General features: G+C 41.7%; 1 protein-coding gene across 1 annotated transcript in view; it reads left to right on the forward strand.

Annotated features, from left to right (window-relative positions):
• Nucleotides 1-24,412, forward strand: part of ADGRL3 (adhesion G protein-coupled receptor L3) — a 525,203-nt gene that overhangs the window by 185,001 nt on the left and 315,790 nt on the right. Inside the window, 1 exon segment of the mRNA XM_040555050.1 lies at nucleotides 7,892-8,149. Within this exon segment, the coding sequence (XP_040410984.1) occupies nucleotides 8,095-8,149 (55 nt within the window). The 5' untranslated portion in view covers nucleotides 7,892-8,094.

Raw genomic sequence — 24,412 nt, forward strand, 5'->3', positions numbered from 1 at the left:
GTTCACACGCTGCTGTCTGTCGGGTCCTTGCTGCTGGGGCCCCACGAACTGCATGATCCACAAAAAAGATTGGTCATTTCAAGAAGCCATCTTTAACTTCTGCCACTTTTTGAGAGCAAACAGCTCTGAAAGCATGTGCACCATCCTAAAGGAAGAAAATTAGAGGTGGGATGAAAGGGAAGTGAGGGAGAGTGGAGATACTGAAAATTATTTTAAAGGTTACATCCAGAGACACTGAGGAGTATGCGTCCTCTGGCCCCAATATCGCACTTCGCTTAAAGATGTGCTATTTCAACTCTCATGGAGTCTTCTGTAATTTCTTGTGGCTAATTTGCTTCTTGGAGGCTGTCACTTTCTTGGTTTAAAGCAAGACCCTATGCAGAATTGGTGCCATCACAATTACAGCATTGATAAGACACTTGAATATATTCAACAGGGCCAGTGTGTATGGGAGAGGTGATGCCTCAAAATACAAGCCGTGATCATGGTAGCAAAGGGAAGTTAAATTTATGTGGACCCAGGAGATAAGCTTGTCTCCATTTGCAACACGTGCACCACATGTTTTATTTGTCACGGAAGAATTGCCCAAAGCTCTGTGACATGCAAATAAGCATTATGAGAGTATTGTCAAACCCAGGCTTTCAACAGCATGAATCATTCACAGAAAAAATTATGAGATTGATTAAAAGTCATATGAATTTTAAATTAAACAAATATGTTGAGTTGTGTTTATTTACCACTGATTTGCTGAGCCACTAAACTGCATTTGGGTCCTATTTTTCAGCTTTTCTCTGTAAGGAGAAAGTAACTTGAAAATGAAGCTGAAATTTTCATTATTCCAAGGAATTGCCACATACTGAGAGTCACGCAATGAAATCATGACTGTTGGCAACGCTCTTAGGAGTGTTTGCCTGTGTATTATTTGCCTGGTAAAGGAGATGTACTACAACCTAATACATTTGAGAAAGATGGCATATGATGTAGGTATGATAAATTTTTAGAATGATCTTAATTCCCCCTCCTCCATCCAAAAAATAAAGTTTTCAGACCATATTTGTAACAACAGTATATTATTTTGTAGATGATTTGTATGTGATAATGAGATGGAATTGTTTCAGGTGGTCAGAAGTTTTAGGATTACCTAGCTATTTGCAAGGCATATGGGGGGATTTCTCCTTGGCATTGGAGTAGTGGAGGGGATGACTTGCTTCTTGCAATCTATGAGCTGCTTTAACACATGGTGCTTAACCACTGAGAGTTACAAAGCTTTTTGTCATCAGTTTTGGGAATACCTGCTGATCTAGGAGCAGTAAAGGAGTACAAATATTTGCATGTTTAACCACATGCTCAAATAATACACTCCATCTTTTGAAATGTTGTAAGCGTTATCGTATATTTGCATACATTTAGGGACATTGTGAATGCTGTACGTTCCTCTTTTAAGTCTGTAATGAAGTATGTTGCAGAGGATAACCGGCAGGCACTTAAAGCGAGAGCATTCAGTAGCAGTGCTATTGTGGTGGATACAATTCAGTACAATTTTTAAAAGCTTCTGGAAAGCATTTCCAAGACTTTTACTTTTCTCTCTGTTCCTTCCCCCCTATCTTCCAATGTGTAGTCACAAGACGTGAGTAGTTTCACTTTTAGTTTGGTTACCATTTTCCTCTGAAATTGCTTTGATCCTGGATTGAATGGGAAAACCAACAAGCAGCTGATAGCTTAAATTCCCCCTTTGACCTTTGGGAGAGCACAAAAACCTCCCATTTCACCTATACTGAGGAGAGAAAAAAAAAAAAAAAGCTATTAGATTCAGCTGGTCTGTATTCGGGTGTGCTCCTATCAAAGGCTTGATTAATCTGAAATGAATTAACTCACTTAACACTTGAGAGTTATTTTGCCGTGAATCCTGTAGTACATCTAAAGAGTTCTTTGTCACTTTGAATTACGGCCTAAACAGGTGGTTGATGAGGCTCGGTTTGAGCTGACAGTGGTTCCTTGCTGCCTCTGCTGCTCCTCTTGGGGGAGTGTAGGTAGCGCTGCAATGAGATTTGAGAACGTAGAATGAATGTGAACTTATCAGCCATTGTTGCCTGCTTTTAAGGTTTTTAAAATTACTTCTCAAAGTGCTACGCTACAATGCGAGATATAGAGGAGGAGTAAAGGGCAGAATGCACCTAGGTTTTCAAACAATATGGATAATATTAATGAAGGCATGTGCCATTGGGGACGGAGGTGCAGGTGCTCTTGTCTTAACCCTTGCTTGGGAATGGGGACTTGGAAATATCTTGTTGCTTTGTGCATTTGGGATGAGAGGGTTGCGTAGCTTCCTTTGACGTTTGCAGGCCCAGCAGAGACGTGAGGAAGAATGGGAACAGAGGCTGTGGTACAGAAAGGACGTGTAGACACAAAGCAGGTTGAAGTACAAGCTGGGGGGCGCACTCACCCTAAGATGGGCCACTGGGCCGACTGCCCCGACTCTCATAAGGCATCCATCTAACAAACTTAAACCTGAAATGAAGCGCCAAAAGGGCTGCCGCTGTTAATTCTGAGTAACCAAAACTCGTTTTCCTCAGCTTTGTGAGATCTCTAACTTTATCAGCATTTGCCATATAGGATGAATCTTCTCCTGGGCTAAACGCAGACACAGAAAAGTTGCCAGACAGTCCAGAGTTCATGTATCAGTAAGGTGTTCCTGACTTATAAAAAATGATAATTGAAAAAATCCACTCATAAATAACCCCTTCCCTCTGGTGGCAACTTCGGTGGGTGGACAGGAGTGAAGGTGCTTGTGGTTCCATTGAAATGCCACAAGTGCTGCCCTGCTCCCGCTGGTTTGTACCATGACACGACCCTTACATGGTGGGTTGCATTGCTGCCCCTGAAGGTGACCATGGAGCCATATCCTGAGTGGGGAAAGGATTGAAAATTGGATGAAGGTGGGAAGGGCAAAACTCTTCTTTTTTTGTAGTGGTGCAAAAAATTAAAAAAGAAAAAGTGTTTTGCAGACAACTTGTAACCAAATGTATTAGAGCAATAATTCTTTAGCTCTGCGTAATGGGAGCAGCAACGCAGGACATTCTTTTACTTGAAAGAGACTTCTTTAACTTTAAATTCCAGTGAATTTATTTACTTCTGAAGAGATTGCATTTTTTTCTTTTCTCTTGCTGTGGTTATTTCCCTTTTCTCTTTTCTTAGTAAAATTCTGAAAATAGTTTCTGGTATAAATTGCTCTGCAAGTAGCAAATGCTGAGATGCTGAGAATCGCATCCATGGTTCCAATTTGGCCCATCAGCTTCAAACAGTTTATTACTGCCAAACTTTTGTTCCTGTAAATAGTGGATTTAATCAGTATTTGTTTGAAACATACTTATTTTTTACTTAGTAAGCAACTTCTGCCAAAGAAGGAGATATGTGTAGGAATCTTTTCTATTAAGGAATATAAAGCAATCCTTGCATCAGTGATTTGTAATTTTAAGTTAGTTTTGCTAAACACATTTTCAGGGGAGGGGAGAAAATTGTTTTGAAGTAAAACTGGGCAAGAAAAGCGGTGCATTTCGATCTGACTTTTGCGAATCAATGTCATTGAAAACACTCCTGCCCCTCCTGTGGCTACACCATGACTATCCAGAACATGCTGGGTGCCTGAGGAAGGCAGGAAGATTTTGCCAGGCAAGAAAAGGAGTGTCTGGCTTTGTGCAGGTGCAAATGCTCATGTTTGGGCAAAGGCAGTAATTAGGGGGATTTGTGACAGGTTTGGCTCGTGCTGCTCTAAATTCTGCTTTGAATTCAGACTTTGTTCACTCACTAGATAGACTGGTTTCCTTTTCTTTTTCACCCTGTCTGGATGCCGTCAGGAGGTGAGCTCAGAAAATGCCCCAGTGTGCTGCTTCCCATCAGCTACCAAAGGAGAGACTTGGGTAGATGTTGAGTTAGTGTATCCATAATACTCCTTTATGAATGAATGCCTTGACAAATACTTCATTGCATATCTCTACCTCACAAGGCTGTAGTTTCCTTTGGCTTTCTCCTACCCTGTCAGTACCACTTTGGGTTGGATTTTGGGAACTGTCAGCATGCAAATCGGGTTTGGGTGATGCTTGGCAGGAGATCAGCCCATGATGCTGTCAGGGGCAGCCCTATAGGCAGAAAGGTCATTGAGCAGAAGAACTTTCTTGTAAATTAATGCGGGCTGTGTCATCTTCGTGGTTCAAATCCAAACCCCTTAGGTCAAGTGTAACCCTTAACTCTTTCACTGTGATAGTATATCCCCTTCTTGCATCAATAAATGTAATAGAACTCTAAAGTTCATGGGTACATGCTCTAGTTTCTCCCTTTGGCTGTACATTACGTGGAGATAATCCAAAGATGAAGTGAATTTTGTTTTGCAGACCTCTTTTTGCATGTCATAAGTGCTTCTTGAGAGAGGTTGTGTGACCATTAAAAAAAGGTTTGCTCCACTTGTTTTCTGTGTAATTGTTCTCCTGCATATTTCATGTTCATGAGCAGAGTACGATTATTTGACCATAAAAAAATACAAAACCGAACAGAATTTTGTAGCACTACAATGTGTTTGGTTCATACAGCGGTGCTGAAGTTGTTGAGCAACTTCAACAGTTCTCTATGCATGTTGCGGATTTGGTAGGCTCATGCACAAATCTTAAGGGTTTGAACAAGTCTTTGTAGGAGCAGGCTTAAGGGCAAGGCCATGTCCACCAGTGGAAACAGCTGGACAGGCTCTGTCTCTGGCTCCTTTTACTCTGTTGGGAAAGAACATGTAGTATTGGGACAGACTTTTTACCAGAGGAAAGGGTGCCTAATGAGCTAGTCCTATCACTTCTGTTTTGCACAGGAGCTCTGTGACTGGATAATGTCCCTTCTGGTAGGATGAAATGTTTATATGCACTTCTGTCAGGTTGCAGGGCATCAGGTCCCCAGTTTAGTGTTTGGACTCTGTGAAAAGCAGGTGAATCCTTTTGCTTCCTGAGTCACAGCCCAGGAGACCCCAGAAGAGTTATTGAATTCAATCATGTAGGAAAACACAGGCAGACAAATAAAAATTATTTTAAAGACTACCATGTAAATATTTATTGACAATTATCCCTTCTCTGGGATAGGTATTGTAAATCATTTGTGATTTCTTGAGTTTATACCCAAAAAGCTTTTATTGCACCATAATGTTATCTCTTTCTAACAGGTTCAGATTATCCAGAACTTGAATCAGCTTACACTAATAAAAATTAGAAAACAAACCTCCACTCTTTCACTCCCTGACTGAGTTTTTTCCTTCAGGGCAGTGTACCTGAGATCAGACAGCTTCCCCCTATCTCTGTGTATAGCTTTTCAAATTTTGTAGCACAAAAAGCTTCTCACTTTTAAAACTCTTTATAATGATGATGCTATCGAAATAGCACACGTAAACAATGGCCCATGGGGTATTTTGATGTACACTGCTTGTTTTCTATAATATAAATGGAAAATTTGTTCACTATTTCAAAAATATAATTTAAAATATTCATAGGTCTTGTCTTCCTTTGGAAAATAGGCTTTAAATATTGTCAGTGGCTAGTGTCCTAGCTTGAGCAAGTTCCCGTTTCTTGCTTGTCTGTAAAGAAGCCACTTGCCTGCATATTGACCTTGGGCTTTTTAGTCACCACAGTCAGAGCTGAGAAAAAGCCTCAGACACTAAATGCTACATTTAAATGAACAAATTACAAGGGGAGACTGGTGAGGAGAGAAAAGTGGGAGAACAAAATTTTGGCAGAGCAAGCAGATGTACTTATCAGAAAAAATGCAGCTTCCTTATAGACTTTGGTGCTGAACAATATGGGGTTTGACTTAGTTGATCAGCAAAGATAGGAGGCAGAACAAAGGCCACTTTGTCATGCCTGAGTTTCAGGAATATATCCACATCACAATGGCATGCAGCATAGTTTTTCATAGAGTTTTTTGGCTCAAACTGGGTTTTGGGTAAGAACAAAAATTGGCAAAAACAGCTTCTTTGCTCGGAGAAGAATAACTTCTGTTGATCAGAGATTTTTTTGAGAGATTTTTAATTAGACCAGTGCTGTGAAGGCTGCAGAGTCTAGGGAGTTCAAAACAGATATGCAAAGTACTTTACAATTCCTCATATTTTATCATCATTTCAAAGTCAGCAGGGAGCTAAGTCTCAAACTGATGCCATGGCTTAACTCTGTACAGTTGTTTTATTCCTGCCAAGTTTGAGTCACTGTGGCCATCTAGGCCCTTCTTGAGAGATTAAAATGATGGGAAGCTGGAATCCTTTCTGCAATTAAATGAGTGAATGTTTCTATTCAAGCATAGATTCCAATTTCCCCATGACTTCCTGTAAGAGTGTGGGATGGACAAGAACTTCACTGTGGGGGAGATGGAGCACTGGGACAGCCTGCCCAGAGAGGTTGTGGAGTCTCCTTCTCTGGAGATATCCAAAACCCACCTGGATGCCATCCCGTGCAATGTGCTCTAGGTGACCCTGCTCGGCAGGGGGGTTGGACCAGATGATCTCCAGAGGTCCCTTCCAACCTCAGCCATTCTGTGAATGAATTCTGTGATTCTGTGAGCTCGACTAGATGTGAGTGACTGAGCCACTGGCAGTAACCAGAGATGGTAGCTGCAGGGTAAGTGGGACTTCCAGGCTCTACTTGGCTTCAAAGCCTGGTCCAGATTTGGTGATTAAGAGCCATATAGGAGACCTCAAAGGAGAGGGGATAAAGAAACTTTTAGGCATGTTATCAGCAGACGTACTCCCAAACCATGTTGCTGACCCCACTGACTGGCATCTTTGTGAGGGCCTCAACAGAGCGAGTGAAAGGTTTTAGTAGGAAGGAGTAATATGGTGCCCAGCTACGTGGGGAAGAACTGGGTTCAGTTTCTGCCCAACTCTTCAGGACTGTCAGCTTTGGTAAGTTTAGCAAGGTTAAAACCTAACTTCCTTCCCTTGCTCAACATTACTCTGAAGAGGGAACCCTGGTGCTGTGAGGAGGAAGTTGTTGAGAGGCCTCCCATGCTGTTGGCGTGCAAATGTGAGGCTGACCAAGGTACTGCCTGAGTCACAGCATTCAGGACACATGGCCAACGTGCATTGATAACTTCTGGTCAGTGCATCGACCTGGGTTAAAAATAGAGATTAAAGATTAAAGAGAAGCAGGACTATTGTGCAGGCATCTTATCCCCTAGGCTGCGACTAATCCATCTTTTCCAACCTAAGCGACTCTATGATTTTAAGCACGTTGCGCCTTCCGTGTGTGCTCACGGGTATGGCCTAGACCAAATGGTGAAGTGAACCCTGGCATCTGCAGTTTGTTGGTTTGCCTACGCGCTGGCAAGTTTGCTCTTTCAGGAGCTTGATTTTACTGCTGGGCCCTGTACCTGAGGGTTTTGGGTGGAAAGGAAGCAGCTGGGGTGGAAATTAATCTCTTGCAGAGAAATAGGCCCAGAGCCTCGGCACCAAATAAACCCTTTTCAGCAATGAAATTTCTCTCATTTTTTGATTTGTAAATACACAAGCGTTTCCCAGAGAGTTGCAGGTTGTTTTAGAAGTCCCATGTATGTAGGTTCTAGTGCAATCCGTACGGACTTGCTTTTTCCAGTCACCTTTCAAGCCTGTAGACTCCCTGGGCCCATGGGCATTATGTTCAAAACCACTGCCTTAAGCCCTGCTTTAAGAGGTGAAGTGGAATATTAGTGATGCACAAACTGTCTCTCTTGGAGACAAGTTTTAATTCCTATTGTACATAAAGAACATCTGAAGGGCTGGGGGGAAGATACGTTTGCCTTTACAGCTGTTGGCAGCAGAGAAATGCAGCAAGACTTGATTGAAAACACCTATCTTAGTGTTTTACTAACTACATTTTTTTTCCTTTCTCATTTCTAGGTCTCAGATTCTGGATACTGTCTGTGGGATTTTTTTTTATTACTATTTTTTTTTATTATCATTTTTGATTGGCTTTTTCCCCTTTCTCGGATGTGAGTCGAAGGCCAACAGTCGAAGTGCTGGAAGCAAGTGCAGGAGGACGCTCACCTTGTTTTGTTTGAACCCTTGTTTGCTGGGATACTTTCAAGCCCTCCTTCACAGTCATGTGGTCATCACAGCTGCTGTTCTTCACAGTGCTCTTAACACCGTTAGCCCATGGTGAGTGAGAGACGGGGAAATTTGCCTCCGGGACGGGAAGAAAGAATGGAAAATAGCAAAGATTATGTCTCTACTTTTTCTACCTAATCTGTTTTTTCCAGGATGTTGTTTTCTCTTCCTACTTCCACCCCAAGGTCTTTGAATTCCCAGGCTACGTTATGACTAATTAAGTCTTGAACCAAAGAATTCTGGTCACAGAAAGATTTCTGTTCTTGAGTTTAGCTGCTACAATAAGGCAGACTTTCTTCCTCATGCCCAAGCCTACTCTGTTGTATGTGTGTCACTGTGATTGTCTCTCCTGGCCTCTACAGGGAAATGATTTTCCCTTTTGTGAATACTGTTCAACAGGGGGCTGTGTCCCCCTCTTTAGCCACAGCTCCAGCGAGGGTGGGATCTTAATCACTGTCACGTCAGACCATGAGAACCAAAACCAGTATAGGTGCCTTTAGCCTGGTATACCGTGTAACCCACCTGGAAATGCAGCGTCATTAGCTGTAGCACTGTGCAGATGCAACCAGGCAGCCTCTGAGAGCTGAGCTAAGATAAGGCACCACTGCTATGCTGTGGGGGTATATTAGCTCTCACTCCAGAGTCTACATACAGCGTTCAGTTGCCTACAGTGTCCATTACATATATATATATATATATTTTTAAGTGGAAAAAATTTGTTGATTTTATTAGCCAGGAAAAAGTTAAGTGAAATATGACACGATTAATTACTTGGGATAAGACTTAAAGGCCTTGGATTGTTTTTGTTTTGTTTGTTTGCTCTTATTTTTAATGTGAGAAACTCCAACGTAGGCCACACAAGTAAATTTCCAGATTTCTTAAATGCTAAAGGGTTCAGGAGCTCATCTTCTCAGTAATCGATTTAGGTTCCTAAGTCATCAGAGCAGAGCTTTGGAAAATTTGGCTAGTTACTTGATGCCCAAATGGAAGGTGAGCTCCACTGAGTATCCCATTTTAATTTCAGTTCAGTGGGAGCATGTCTGTAAATAAGATGAATCCTTGTATTTAGCCTGTGTGCCTCTGCATTGAAAATGCAAAAAAAAAAAAAAAAAAAAAAAGGCCTTTATGCTCAGCATCTATTGTGTGTGTGCTCAGACTCTAAAGTGAAGTTTTACAGCAAAGAAGGCTAAAAAAAATGAATTCCATGTAATTGGCTGAACATATCTATTTCTAGAGCACAACCCGTCTGCTCATATCACTTATAACACCTTTGTGCACAAAGGTTATCTGTACTATCATTCTTCAAGCAAAACTCCTCACTGACTTGAAAATTAGAATGAATAATTAAATTGAGCAAACCAACTGGGGTGGAATGGAAAGAGCTATTAGGAAAGGTGCTCTCCATTCTTTTCCAGGAAAGTTAAATGGTAAATGTTTTGTAAATCTTTATAATTAAACAATATTAACAGTTAAAGCAATTAACAATTTAAACATGCCTCTGGCAGTTCTGTTTTTAAATCAAAGTGCCACTGTAGCTGGAAAATCCTGCATGATAGTTGCAAGAAATGAAAATGTCACAAGTATCTTAAGAGTCATATTGTGCTACAGATGAGCAAATACCAGGGATGCAGAAACTAGGCGCCTGGAAATGTTGTTACAGTTGTAATCTTTATGCTTTTCTGCAAAGTGGGTATATGGGGTGGCTGCTGTGGGTTTTTTTTGTTTGTCTGTTTTGGGGTGGGTTTTTTTGGTGTGTTGTTTCTGTTGCTTTTTTTTTTGGTAGCAGTCAGTAGTGGTAAATCTGACCCTTACATGTTTTCTCATCCCTGTAAATCGCTAATAAGAGTGCAGTAGAGGCTCCTAGACATTTTTGAGTATTGGATAGTGAAGACCTTTGGTCTGAGCACAAGGACTTGGAATCAAATTTAGCTCTCCCTGTTTTGTTCTCTAATATTGACCAAGATGCAGTTAGCATCTCGAAACTTTGTTCTGTTGCTTTTCATGAGGGAAGCAGGTACTGAGCATGTGTCTGGTTTTTAGGAGTGGTATGTTCTTGATCCTAAACAAAGGGAAAAAACTACAATATAGCTGTGTGTCCTGATAAGAGTATGTTTGGTATCAGCTAGCGCTGGGCAGTCAAACCCATTCAGTCTCCCATGGAGAACAAAGGGCATGTGCATTAGAGTTGTACTGGAAGTTGAAATAAATCGTCTAATAGGGCTTCCAAGGTTTTGAAATCGGATACTGAGTGTCTGATGGCTTTCAGGTACTCTCCCTTACTGCCCTTCCCCCTGCAAGCACCTACAGAAAGCTGCATGAAGCAGATGGCAAGACAGTGTCAATGCAGAAGTTGTTCCTTCTGTTCCTTCAGCTTCACCTTGCATATAAAAATGATCAATTCTTCCATTCTAGTAATCCCCTTTCATTATACGTGGAAAGGTTTTGTATTTTGTTTAACGGGATTCGAACATTCGAGTCCCTGTGTCGTGGACTGTAAGGGCTCCTGTCCTGCAGCGATTACCTGAGTTGATACAAACTGCTTTTGCAGTTCGTGGCTCACTACATCTCATTCCCTGTTTGAGTTTACACAGTCTCTTCATCTGCAGTGATTGTTATATAATAGATGGATTCCATAAATTATTATTATTATTTTTTCCTTTGTTCTTTTTTTGGTGAGAGAGGCGGGACGTGGGACAGGACCGACTCTTTTTTTTTGCTCCCATTTCTGGGGGTATACTTTCTGTCTTGGGTTATGACAAGCGTTGAGTCAACAGCTATATGACTTCAGTGATCTGCAAGATGGAAAGTAATCCTCCAGAATACTGCCCTGGTACAGTGTCTTCTTGCTGTTGTTCTGCAGCAGTAATGACAGGCGAACGAGTCTTGAATCCTTGCAGTTTCTTGGTGATTATGTTAATCTACTGTATCCTAAATGCAGAGGCACTGTGATGTCTGGTTTTGCCCAGACTGCTCTGAATCATAGCTCAGAAAATGCTCAAAACATATGAAATACTTAAGATAATAGCAGATTTGAGTAGTGCGTGCTTTCTTTACTGTTGCTCTTTACTTCAATGGAAAATAGCGTTGTGTGCCAGTGGACCAGTGCAAAAGACCCCAGGAAGCTCTCCCCCTCTTTTAAGCTCCAGCAAAGTCTGTAAATCCATCTGTTGAGTAAAACTAAACCAGATATACACAATTAGAGAATTAACTGAGATAGAAAACAACAATGCCCAGGAATAAAAAATAATAATAGTAATAAAAAAAACAATACCACCAACAACAAGAATAGCAAATAACAACAAAGCAAATGCTGTCAGTCTTTGCAAAGACTCTGCAATGGACTCTGCTTTTGCACCCCCACCTCCTCGCTGCTCATTCAAAGTCTCTTTCTAAAGCACCCAAAAGCCTGGGCTCCCAGAAAAGTGCTGCTTGGCTTGCATCCACCCCATGCACACCTGAGCAAACCGATCCTGTAATGTGTGGATGTCCCACAGGCGTTTTGTGGAATGAGCAGCTGTTCTCATCTTCCTCAGCCTTCTTCCCCTTGACCCTAAAGAGAGCAGATTTCTCTTTACTGACAAATGAGTGCTGTCAAAGTTCACCCAAAATGAGGTAGACGTGACAGGCAGCAGCTCAGCTTGCGAGCCCAAAGAGATGTACGCTTGCTCTGTCACATTGCTTTCCTGCTCATGTGTGGATTTAAGACTTCCAGGCTACTGGATAAAAATGATAATAAAAATAACAAGATTCAAAACGGCATGCTGCTGAGAGCACGGCAGAAAAGATACTATAAAATGAAATTTTGCATGTCTTCAACCAAGTAACTTATCTTAGGTTTTGGAAGAATGCTGAAGGCCTGTTGTATCCCAAGATCTTTATCATCCCATCAGATTGTTTTATTGTTTATTTGTTTATTTTTTAGGGATTGTATTGTGCAAATAGTTTCACAACAGACACCTGAAAGACACAGTATTTGAGGATCCAAGAATGAGGGTTTTTTTGGTCACTGTAATGCTTTAGTAGTCTGATCCAAAAGTAGAGCAACTGCTTATTACTCCGATTGAAGCAACAACTCAAATTGCCCATTTTCTTTTGGGGATCATTACAAATGCAATCAAATCATCAGGCACAGCTATCTGCCCGTTTCCTCTGCTGCTAAGCCTTTGTCCTGCCAATGCGTTGTGAGAGGGAACCATTAGCATCCAGGTTCCTGCCTGAGCAAAACCCAGTGTCAGTGGTGGGGGTTTCTTCCTTCTTCCTCTGGGGTCTTCAGTGTGCTTGGGGTTATTTTTTATGTTTTAACACTGTATTTGTTAGTGGGTTATACACTTTATCTCCAGATGATCCATGGGGTTAGTTAGTGATTCCTCTGATTACTTAGGCTTATAAATCTTTTTCTCCATATAAAACTTGATTTTGGGGGAAGGGGCAGAACCACACACTTGTCCAAAGCTCAACAAGACTGAAGCAAAAAAAAGTTAGGTGATAATATAACCAAAGCCAAGCTTGACATTCACAGATCAGTAGATCTCTAGTACTAGAGTAGTTTTTACTATTACAGCATGGATAGGCAAGACAAGAGTCATCTGATCATAGAGCAAGGTGCAGGTGTAGCAAAGATTTCAAGATGGGGCTGAACTAACTCGTTTGCAGAGTAGAAAATGAAATTTGAAGTCTTCTCAAATCACTTCAGCAGCAAGAAAGAGAGCCTCGTCTGGTCTACTGTTGTGCCCCTCTACGCTTCTGCAGCATCGTCCCGATATTTCTGGGAGATGACGATGGTGAGGTACGGCTGTGTCTTTGTGAGAAGGTGGCCCTGGAAGGTTAAGCTGATCTCTCTAGGCATTAGCAGGTCGAGATGCCGAGCCAGTTTCTGTGGGAACAGTGGAAATATTTATTACTGACTAGCACTGGCAGTTGCCTGGTGACAATGATTCTGTTAAGGCAAGCAGCATTATCTTTCTTGGGGGAATATATGATGCTAGCAAGCTGGTCCTCAGTGACAGAGTGCCGTTTAATGTGAGCTGAACATTTGCCTCACTACTATTTTAATACAGTGAAAATGCTGTCACTGCTTAAAATACATACTGTGTTTCTTTTATACTTGTACAATACTCTTCATATAGTCAAAATGAAATACAAGAGACATGTTTTATTAGTTGTGAAATAGCCAAGCTGACTTCCAGGCTTCTGCCTAACTTCATTGTTCTAAAAGATTAATCATCCTTGAAATATTTATAATATTTGCTATTCTTGGCAATTTGTATTACCTGCAGCAGTGCCACCTTTCCAGCAGCAGAACAAGTGATCAAGGAAGGCTTTCCCTGACAAAAGAGGGTGGTTGTTCTGTGTATATACTACAGTGCTTTCATTAGTAGGAGTGTACTAAAATCGGGAGTATTAAGTTCTCCATCTGATGACTGACCAATCTATAAGCTGATAGAGGGTGAAATTCAACCTTGCAAAGACTCTATGCACCACTTAATTCTCACTTAAACCATTAAGCATGAGCAGAGGTCTGTGTGCAGACCCACTTCACTCATTTCTAAATTTCACACTAAATAAAGGAGGAGATTTTAACCTGATAATGGTTTTGTGTGTGTGTGTGTGTGTTGTTTTTTTTTTTCCTCCATTTTTTTTTCCAGTGTTTGGCAAGTGCTCATAGCATCTTCCTACATTATGGAAGGAAACAGGATCTTTTTCCATTTTCACTTGCCATTTGCAGTGTTAGGTGCTTATGCACCAAAGCACTCTTTCCATGCAACCCATAGCCATCAGCACAGCTGTAGTTGCAATGAAGTTGAAGCTGTAGGATTGGAGCTACAGAAGCAGACTAGTGACTAGGGTCCAAATCAATGTATGGAAGTTATCCTTTCCTGTAGCCTTCTGAATATTGATGGCATGGTGCAGCAGGACATGCTCGTTTCTTTGTGGGCTCCAGCAACAGAAAGAGTTCTTGCTCTCGTAGCAATAGGAAGTGGGGAGTTGTATTGTCCTGCAGGCCTGTAACCTCTGGTGCTCGTTGTGTTTGTAACTGTTTCCTGACAAGGCTGGTTTCTGATCTCTAGTGACCAGCTCTGTGCACTCTGATTTTTGTAGTGTTAATTGAGCTATAAGATGTGACAGCATGTGAATTACAGTGTAGTAATTCACGCCCAGCACATTCAGGCACAAAGATGAAGGCCAAATGGCCTCTGTGCAGCTAAGTGTGAATTATTGTACCATAATTTAATTCCCATTATATTTTACTGGGATTATAAAACTGTTTTTGTTAGTGAACTTCTTTAAGAAAAGTTATCTTTCAAAACACAGTATTGAAAAGTACAACACAGATCTTGTCACAAAGCAGGGTAAGGAGCTTTGGGAGAAGAGGGAAGAAGTTTTGCTGAATCTTGGCATCTATAGGCTTTTAGGTGTATTTGTGTAGTTATTAGCCCTAGGAAATGAATGGGTGTTGTGGTGCAGACATCTGCCATTTAAAAACTGACCTAACACTAGCTATTCATTTCATTTTGGGTGCCGAGTAGTTGCTAAGTAGTATGGCTAGGTTTATTTATTCCTGACCTGGTCTGGTTTGATCTGGAAACCTTAGCTCCCAACCAGTCTCTTGAGCCATCTAATCTCTTTTCGGTTCAGACTATGCAAATGTGCACATCAGAAACTCATTACTGCTGGCAGATTTGGTTTGGGTCCTAGCGAGTGATGAGTGAGTAGAGGATGGGTTGTCTGCGGGAGGGTGAAAAAGCACTGGAGAAACAAGGCTGATGGGATTAATTGCTTAAGGGTAGCTGGGATAAAACTGTCCTATCAGTGAATTGTTTTCAATGATATAATAAAAGAGCTCCAACATCGATTTTTTAAGGGATTTTTTAAGGGACATCGATTGGTTAGATGACAGGGTCTCTGGGGAAGTGCCTGGACGTTTCTTTCTCTCGCGATTCAGGTGAACGTTGCATTTTTTCATCCACACTGATCCTGGTGTGTCTCTTCTGCAGAAATCCCTGGATAGCAAGCACCATTACCTAGTCCTGTCCTTGACTACTCCTCGTCCTGCCTAAACGCAAAATAAATATGCAATAGCTATTAAAAGTGGACTCTTCCAAGAGACTTATTCTCTGAATCAGTTTTACTCATAATCCCAGAAACTTCTAGCTGATCAGGATATTAGTGGGGCTAGGACTGTTTCACTCTTGGTGGATATTTGGGTTTTAGGAACATTATAGTGTCCCAGTGAAAAAAATACGATAATGTACTATGTAAGCCATAACAGCCTGTGATATAATTAGTATGGACTGAGTTTAGGTGTAAACATTATTTGTAATTAAAAAAACAACAGCAACAACTGATTTTTCACAGTTAAATACATCAGAATGGTATTTTTATACAACTTTTGGGAGTTGATAATCCCAAGCAACCAGCGCTAAAAAAAAATGTAGTGGGTCCAAGTTGACTGTTAAGGATACAGGCATTCCTTAGCCAACAACCAGTGGTACCATGTAGCACCAGGACTGTTTTCACATCTGTGGCTACCTCTGGACATAAGAGGACAGCTTGCCCCCTGTCCTTCTGGACATGTAGGATACTCCAAAGGGACTGGTGCCAAGATTAAGTAGGGCTAGTGCAGTGGAGAGAGAGAAAGAAGAATAGGAACAGGCAGCTTCCCTTTCCTCATACCATACTTGTACTGAGTAGTGGAGATAATTGCCTACTTGGTTTGCTTTCACCTATTGCATTATTACCTGAGTGGGAAAATGGAAATCTATGTGGCTCATTGCTAGTTCTAGCTAATACTTTGCTAATATTAAACTTCCTGATAAAGCTTTTATACGGTGAAGATGTCAGTAAGCTACCCCAGAGGATGGAGAGAGCCTGCTGTTCTGGGCTGCGTACAGGGTTTTGATGGATGAGGCTGTGCCAAAAGGCTGTATCTTCTCCCTGATGCTTGGGGAGGTGCAGGACCTGAAGACAGTTTCACAGCCAACGTAGCTGTGCAGTGCTGGGGCAAAGCCACCTTTCCAGCAGCGCAGGAAGGGAGCCATGGCTAGGATTTGAAAGGGTCGAAAGCTTGCATCTGTAGCACGTCTTTTCTGGAACTGAATACTCCCACAGATGGGATGTCATTCCTGTTTCTTTTCCTAATAACTTCAGCTAAGCTTAAACCACGGGAGTTAGAGAGGGGGAAAAATTTCTTCTCAGGGTTATCTGGCCCTAGTTCTTTCATCCTTAAAGGCTGGGCACAGTGAAGTACTTTAAGCTGAAATGAGAAAAGAGCGAGAATGGGGGAATGAATTATGGCCACCTTCATTCTCTTACCGCTTCCTCAGTTGCTGCTAACCTGCTCCCCCAGGATCAGGGCAAATCTGCTGTTCTCCTCTGTTAAAAAGAGCACACTTGGCCCAGCACTAATAGCAAGCAGAAGCTCTTTATTGCAAATGAAACTGCTGATTCCCTAGAAGAAATCTTTAACATCCATTTTATCAACTCTGCAGTCATGTTAAGTGAATCCCAGAGCCATCTGATGTTTATTACTCTAGGGCACATTCACTGTTGTTCAGTCGGTTCCTTTAGCGATCACAATTTCTTGAATTGGTTATGTTGTTTGGTAATGTGGTTTCATTTGAATCTGGAAAGGTTTCCTGCTGCTCAACGAGCAACTCATCTGGGAAAGACACTCTGGAAAGGGAAGAAATTAAAAGCGTGTCAGGGCATTTAGATGCTTTTCCTCACTTGGAATTTCCATGATTTCCAGGAAATCGTTTGGTGCCAGGCAGCTACCTGAATTACCCTCCCGGTGCCTGGCAGGACCATCTATGTCCCCTCGTGAATCTGCTCCAAGCCCGGGGATGCTCAAAAGGTTTTCAGCCAGCACCACACAGATGTTGCAGTCTGCCCATCCTAAGCATGTAGGAGCGGATTAATGTGCTTGTAGTCACGGTGCGGTATTGAACACACACCTTAAACTCAAGGAATTGTACCCAAAGCAATATCTTCTTTAACATATTTCCTCGTGCTTTGCTGTGTGGTGCTGCTTTCTGAAGTGGCTCAAAGTGCTGGGTTGCCTTGCTGCAGATTCCTGAGGTGTAAATTTGAGATTCACTTAACGTTCATAGATGCCAAAGATCCTTGAGTCAGTCTGTGCATTAGGGTGGTTGTGTAGAGTAAGAAGTATGGGATAGATGTATGTAATTCTGGTACTGTTACTGCCTCTTATGTCCTAATCTGTAGAAACTGGAGTGCTTGGTGGGCTTTAGGAGCTCAGTCAAATTGTTTGATGTTCTTAAATTTCCAGAACATGAAGCCATAAATAAATGGCGTATTAATACAGAGTTTTTAGGGCTTGATCCAAATACCATGCAAGTTAGGCATTCCATATAAATGTACTTCGAATCTGGTCTACTCAGCCTGGAGGGCTGGGGAAAGCTGGAGCATAATGTGGGAGAGATCATACCTTGGGTTTGTGTTTGCAAAAAGTTAGTGAGCTGACCAGGTCGTGGGCTATTCACCTGCCCCAAGAACTGCAGCACTGCACGCAGTCCTTATTCTCAGGGGATGCTGTTCCCCTTCAAGCTCTTATCGGAACAATTAGCAGTCATCAGTGCTGCTGATTTAAATGATTTTTTTCTTCTTCTTTTCTCTGTGGCTTTTGTTGCTCAAAGACCTGTCTCCAATTTTTAATTCGCAGTGTTTCAGTTTTATTACTGAAATGCTGGAGGCTGCAATAAGGGTTGATTTAGTATCAAGAGAGCAGAATCTCATGTAAGGCTCCACTCTCTATGAGGCTGGAGGGGAAATATGTGTGTTGGTTTACAAGCAAGGACATCAGACTGCCTAGGCTAGCTGCATCGAGTTGGCGTTGAGCTGGGAGCTGGGATCCTTTGGCGTTCAGGGTGCAGATGAACAAACCCACATGGCAGTGGTTTCCCTGCAGTCAGGGAAAACTGGGGTGGTGCTCCACAAAGGCAGTGGTAATCATGCCACGTTACCTACCATGCACATCTCAAAAATGTGGCATTTCCCTTTTGCTACGTGTCTGCTCCCCTGCTGCAGAGGAGAAGTCAGTACTGGTGTTGACAGGTGGTCCGGTGAGGACCCCCTCTTACTCCTCCAGCGGAGGCAAGGCTGTTCTCTGTGAGACAGATCGATGGCCAAATCCTATTTCTCACTTAATATCTTCCTAGAATTGCTGCTCACATCTATGCGTATGTAATTTGTAGCATGTTTTAGGGAAGAATGCCTACTTGTAATATCTGTAGGAAAATCCACGTCACTGGATTAATTTTTTGTGTATGTTATGTGTGTGTGTGTATTTGTGCTCATATATAATTTTCATACTATATATACAAATAAACCTATAGAGAGGTGATCTGTCTAAACTTAGAATAATGCAAGGAACTCTTAACAAACCTTCATTTCATTGGCGTGACTTGAAACGTGGCCTGTCATTGCATTTGTAATTTTATAGGCATATGCAATTAAAAATCTTACTATTAAATATTACTCTGGGGGAATTCTGAGGCCTAAGAAATCTAATAATGTTTGGTTGTTTTCCTTAATTGATTGAGAAAATAAATAAATAAACAGGCCTGTTGATCGGAAGCCAAATATATAATGAATTCGTATCATCAGCAGACACCTCAGAGTCTCCAAGCCCCGCTGATAAAAGGGCTTGGAAGTTGTATGTTATAGTGTCAGACAGCCATCAAAAAATAAAGTTCTTCCTTAACTTTGTGCTGTCTGACAAAACAGGTCTGGCTGTAAATTGTGTGAGGTGACGAGCACTTAGTTGTGAGAGGATTTTGGCATGTGCTTAGCATTTCTACCTCTCCAGGCACAAAACAGTCACCACGAGGAGCTGCAAGCGTGTTTTTGCATCCTGACAGCCACAATCCTCATTTCAGAGAGCGTCTGAATTCACGGGAGCCATAGATTAAAGGGGTGGAAAAGAGTAAGATGGAGGAGATGAAGAACAAAATGGATGAACGTGTATGCTCTGTTTAGCGTCCTTGGGGAACTGATGTAAAACTGGAGGCAGGAATCCTGTTTTGCAGAAACCCGGATGATTTAGGCTGTCTTGCTGTACGCCATGATTTGTAGCGCTAGTGCCAAAAACTTCATAGCAGTCTTCAGGGGGCAGGACCAGTCTGTTTTGATGCCTGGCTTGATATGGATTGATGTTCTGTGTCCTGTGCTCTGTCCGCCCCAGTAATGCTGGATTGTCTCCCATCCACATATATAATATCTGAGCTCTTCCTGTCTTTCTCTCACTACGGCATTGAATTGCGGTCTTTTCTCCTCTAACTAGCCAGCAGATCTCACAAAGCATAGTAACTTAATTATTTAGGGTCTGTACTGATTAGCCTTACATCTTGAGGCTATGCAGACTTGCAGCCCTGGAACATCTGGTGCGACCCTGTTTTCTCAAGGCCCTATTCCTTGTACAAATACAGCCTCTTTCTTTGGGGATAGTAAATATATGACAGATGTGAAATTCTCCAGCTCTTGGGGGAGTGCTGACGTGGTGAACTTCATTATCCTTTTTGGCCAGTTGGCAAAATGCAATCAAGAATAACTTTTGAGGAGGGATGGCGTATCCAATATCACTCTGGAACGCTATTGTAGTGAAAAGCTTAAACAGGAACAAGCTTAGGGCACAAGAAAGTTGATACAAGGAGATGGGATCAGTCTAGCTAGCACTCATAAAAATGCAATGCATTAGAAAGGGTAAACTTTGAAGTCAATAGGAGCTACGAGTTACAGACCTCTATGAAAGCTAGACTCACAGCTAGGTTAGATGCCAAGACCATTTCAGTACCTTTCCCCACAGCTTGCGAGTTTGATGGTTTGCACTGGGAATATGGCGATCTGAAAATCTCACAGAGGTGGCAATTGCAAAGCTGTCAAATGTTCCTTACTTTTTATAAATATATCCATTGGTGGTTTTGGAGTATAATGCCTAAACTGCTACAGCTTTACATAGGAAGCAAAATACACGTACGAGACGTATAGCACTGAGATGCATCATCTGGAAGGGTTGGTATTACTAGCCAGAGCTGTGCTGAAGTGTTACAGCACATGTATATCCTTCTGGGGAAGCGTGGGGGAATATTTGTTTAGAAAGCTGAATAGGTGGCTTTGACAAACCTAAAAAATCTATTTTGACACAGCGTTTGCTGTGATGTCTCAGGTGGTTCGCAAATCCCACAGCTCCCTGCGGGCGTTTTCCTCTCCTGGTCAGTCTCTTCGTCCAAAATGCGTTTCCTGAGGTAACCCACCTTCACTTTGCAGGTCAAAAGAGGAGGTGGCAAATGGGATACCATCATACAGGGAGAGGTTTAATTTGAAAGAAATTTTAGGAGTTACATTTCTGTGCCACCTACCTGAGGCTCTAAAATGAAATGTGAGGTGTCACGCAAATGAAGCATTTTGCTAAAAGCTTAAACACGGTCTCACATCTATGGCAAATCTTTTGGACTTGACCCTTTAAGATAAGCTGTGCGAAACAAAGCTCATGTATGCAGACACTGCAAGTTCTTCCAGTCCTGAGCAGAGAGGTTGATCAAGTTCTGCTTTTATTAGGTTATTAGACTATAGAGTTCAAAGCAAATTTGGGAGAAAACCATGCAAAGAAAGCGAATAAACTATAAATGCTATGTATTCATGCCAGTAAAATGATTCTCCTTGTGTTGTAGAGGGAGCAAAGAACTTTTCTCATTATAAAGGTCCTTAAAAAACTTATAAAAAATTGTAATCGACTTTTGTTTTCCCTCCTTCACCTTCATTCCTTTCCTACTTCCAAGACAAGGAACGGAGAACCCCCCCCCCCCCCCCCCCCCCCCCCCTTAAAATACCAAACCGAGAAGATCATCTGGTCTGCTGAAAATTGTGACTGTTCCTCAGAGACTGTCTCCAGGGTAACTTTGTTTGCGAGGTCCTCAAGGGGATGCTGCCCTTCAGGCTTTGTTCTGGGAAACAAAGCTTTTGCCTTTTTGCCCTCAAATACATTGCATTATAATGCTTTGAATACATTTGAGTACTCATTTGAACCCTGCAGAATGCACAAGACTGTCATGCCAAAGTGGGGCAGGATTAAATAGGTGTCACAGGATGTCTAGCAAATGTGACCGCTTATCTATTAAAATTAGGCGTTCACTGAGGCGAGCTATTGGCTTGAATACAGGGGTATCTGGTTTAAACGCACACTCTTTGTTTCGGGAACTGTGTTCTTCCGAAAAATCCCTTTCTTCGTGTTGTTCCTTGCTGCGTATTAACTGATGGCCGGTTAACTAATTGACTCCCTTTCTAATTCAGAGCTGTAGTAAACAGTTTATTACATCAGCAGCCCCAGCTGAAATTATGGGCACAGCACAAGCAATATATCCGTTTAGCAAGAAGAAAGGAACATAGGAAACCATCTTATTTTTTCTCTGGCAGCTTCAGTGCAGATCATACATTGGTATCGGGGAAACTCTTTTCTTCACATAACTGTATTCTATGCAAAAAGACCTGAAATGTTAGAAAACTTAAGAAAAGTTCCCTGAACTTCTGGGAAATAGTCTGAAGAGGTTTCCCTGGTGTTCCTTAGGGTAGATACTAAACAAGCTTTCTCATTTTGAAAACGTAACTTGCTTCATGGGCAGAGGAAGTAATGGAGACTGATTTCTTGTTTTGAGTTCTTTTCTTCACTGGGTCTGTCTCCACTGCTCACTTCCATGAAAGTTACAGAAATCAAATCATTGATGCCCTCTGTCATTTTGCCCAACTGGGATCCAAATGGACACCAGACTAAAAAAAGATTAGGGGGACACTGACCAATAGACATAGTCTGCAGGCTCGTATTAGCTTCAGTATCTTCAAAGAAGGAGCCAAAAGAAGTTAAAAATGAAACAAAACCAAAAAATAAACAAAACCAAACCCTCATTCCTTCTGACTGCTTCATCGCTGCCTGCTGCTTCCTTGCGTGGATGGCATCTGCTGGCCCAACACCTTCATCCTTCTCTGCATTATAAGGTTGAGGAACCCTGTAGGGGCCACAGTACTCCGTAGCCTTGAATATCAAGTAAGCCTTAAGGGAAACACAGGCTGTCTGTTGGTGTAAGCGTGCAGTTTCACATCTAGCAATGCAGACGCCATTCACAGTCCTATGCTTCGCATGTAAACTGCAGCAAAAGTTGTATAGACTAAGTTGATTCTATATAATCTGTCAACAGCACTCATAGCTAAGCAGAAAGAGGATGCTCATGGAGGTGGGGGTCTATATGAGGTAAATGCTCCAACACCATTGAAGCTATGCGACAGTGCTGTTGAAATGAAACCCTATAGGGTACTATTACACATAGAGCTTCATTTTCCCAAAGCTTCTGGACTTGACACCGGTTTCCTTAATTTGACACCTCTTTGTTCAAACAGAATATCAAAATGGCACTTAAATTACACTCTGAGTGAAGAGCTTAATAATAACCATGCAGTGTAATGTGTTTAAATTAAAGCACAGTGTTGTTTCAGTCTGGGGTTTCAGATTTAACTTTCAAATGCTTTTCATCTCCGTATTGCAAATTTGACAGATGCCTTTTATTGGTAGTAGGTTGTAAAGACTATTTCATTTACCTGACCTAAAGGGGACAGAGTTTATTTGCGTTTGGGCGGGCATTTGCAGCATAGTGAATTAGCAGTAAACTGATACTTTAGTTCTTGTGTTTTGCAAAAAAACTAATTCCTCCAGGCTTTGAATTTATTATTTTTTTTGAAAAATACCATAATGTGTTTATACAAAGCATTTTTTTTGGACAGAGAAGTCCTATTTTCTGTTCAGGAAATCACGTGGAAATTCACACAGACTATTGGCAAAAATCAATAAAATCTCGTAAAATAGAAACAGAACAATATTCTTTGAGACTGGGCTGTATGCCTCTTAAATCATAATTTGAGTCCCTTAAATTTCATACGTGTAGAATGTATCAATGTGAATTTACAATGAAGATACCCTCTGTGCTCCATACTTTACAGATATGCTTGGTGCTGCTTGTATTTATGTTCTGTGCTATTTTGATTTTACTTCAGTTGAATTCTGCTTCTAATGCAAGTTTTAAGTCTGCAAAGGTAACAATGAAAAATAGCGAAATGCTAAAATCCAAGTGTCCTTGGCATGGTGAATCTGACAAAATGACACCCGTTGCTGAGGTGCTATAAACACGAAGTCTTTGGAGCCAAAGTCTGCTTGCTAGTTAATTGCAGAGCATCTAGCATAACATCTTTGCAGGCTATGTAGTGTCTTAGTACATTTAGTTTTTCATTTCATTTCATCTTCTTATGCCAGCATCTATTCCTATCTGTCATTTGTTGTTATTTCCATCTGCTTGGTGGTGGTGCGATCAACTATTTTGTCTTCCCTGCAACAAATGTCTTTGTTAGATTTTTCTGGATGCTGTGGTTTCCACTCGACGGCTTCACATGGGGCTTCTGCGTGAATGTGTCTGAAATGTGGGCAGCTCTCCCTTTTTGGTAACGATGTAGTATTCTTAGATGATATGTACTGAAACTTCTGAGCTGGCTCTTGGAGATGTGAGCATGAGTAGTATTTTAGTAGTTAAAAAGCAGAAGATAGAGTGAAAAATGTGAAGAGGGAGCAGGCATCTGTGTGTCTTAGCACTCCTAGCACTGAGTAATTTTCACAACTGTGGCTTCAGCTGCAATCTCTCCCAAAGGTGACTTAGTTTGGGCTGCTGTGAGAAGGAACCGAGGAATTGCCACTGTAATAATTTAAATCTGCCTTTGGGAACACTGTGCAGCAGCATCACCACCACCACCAGGCATTACACCGTGCAAACGATGGGGATTGCTTTCTGAACACGTTATGTCAGTGCTTCAGGTGAGGCCTTTCCTTATCACCAAGGTCCTTCTCCTCAGGTGATCCCCAGGTAGGGAAGAAGTACAACTGTACGTCTCCTATGCCCTGCCAGTCTTCTGCCATTTCCCTGAAGCTCAGAGGGTTTATTTGTTCGTTCATTCGTTTGTTTACCAAATAGGCTGCCTCCTTTCTTTGCCCGGTTTTGGATGATGATAAATTGAGGGGATAGTCAAAATAACACACTTGTTGGTGTCATTCCTTACCTTAGTTGATAACTTCTTTGCCTGGTAATTAGAGTGGTATTACAGGGTGGTATCTAAAGGGGAGCAACAGCTGGTCTGTGTGTGCATCAATAGAGATGGAAGAGACGTGATATCGGGGTTATGCTTCCCCCAGGAACTGAGGTAAAAGCAGTCAAATCCAGTCTTGCTGTTCATTACACCCCAGTGCTTGCTGAAGCCTAAGCTAAC

The sequence above is a fragment of the Cygnus olor genome, chromosome 4 (assembly GCF_009769625.2).
Source record: "Cygnus olor isolate bCygOlo1 chromosome 4, bCygOlo1.pri.v2, whole genome shotgun sequence".
NCBI classification, from domain to species: domain Eukaryota; kingdom Metazoa; phylum Chordata; class Aves; order Anseriformes; family Anatidae; genus Cygnus; species Cygnus olor.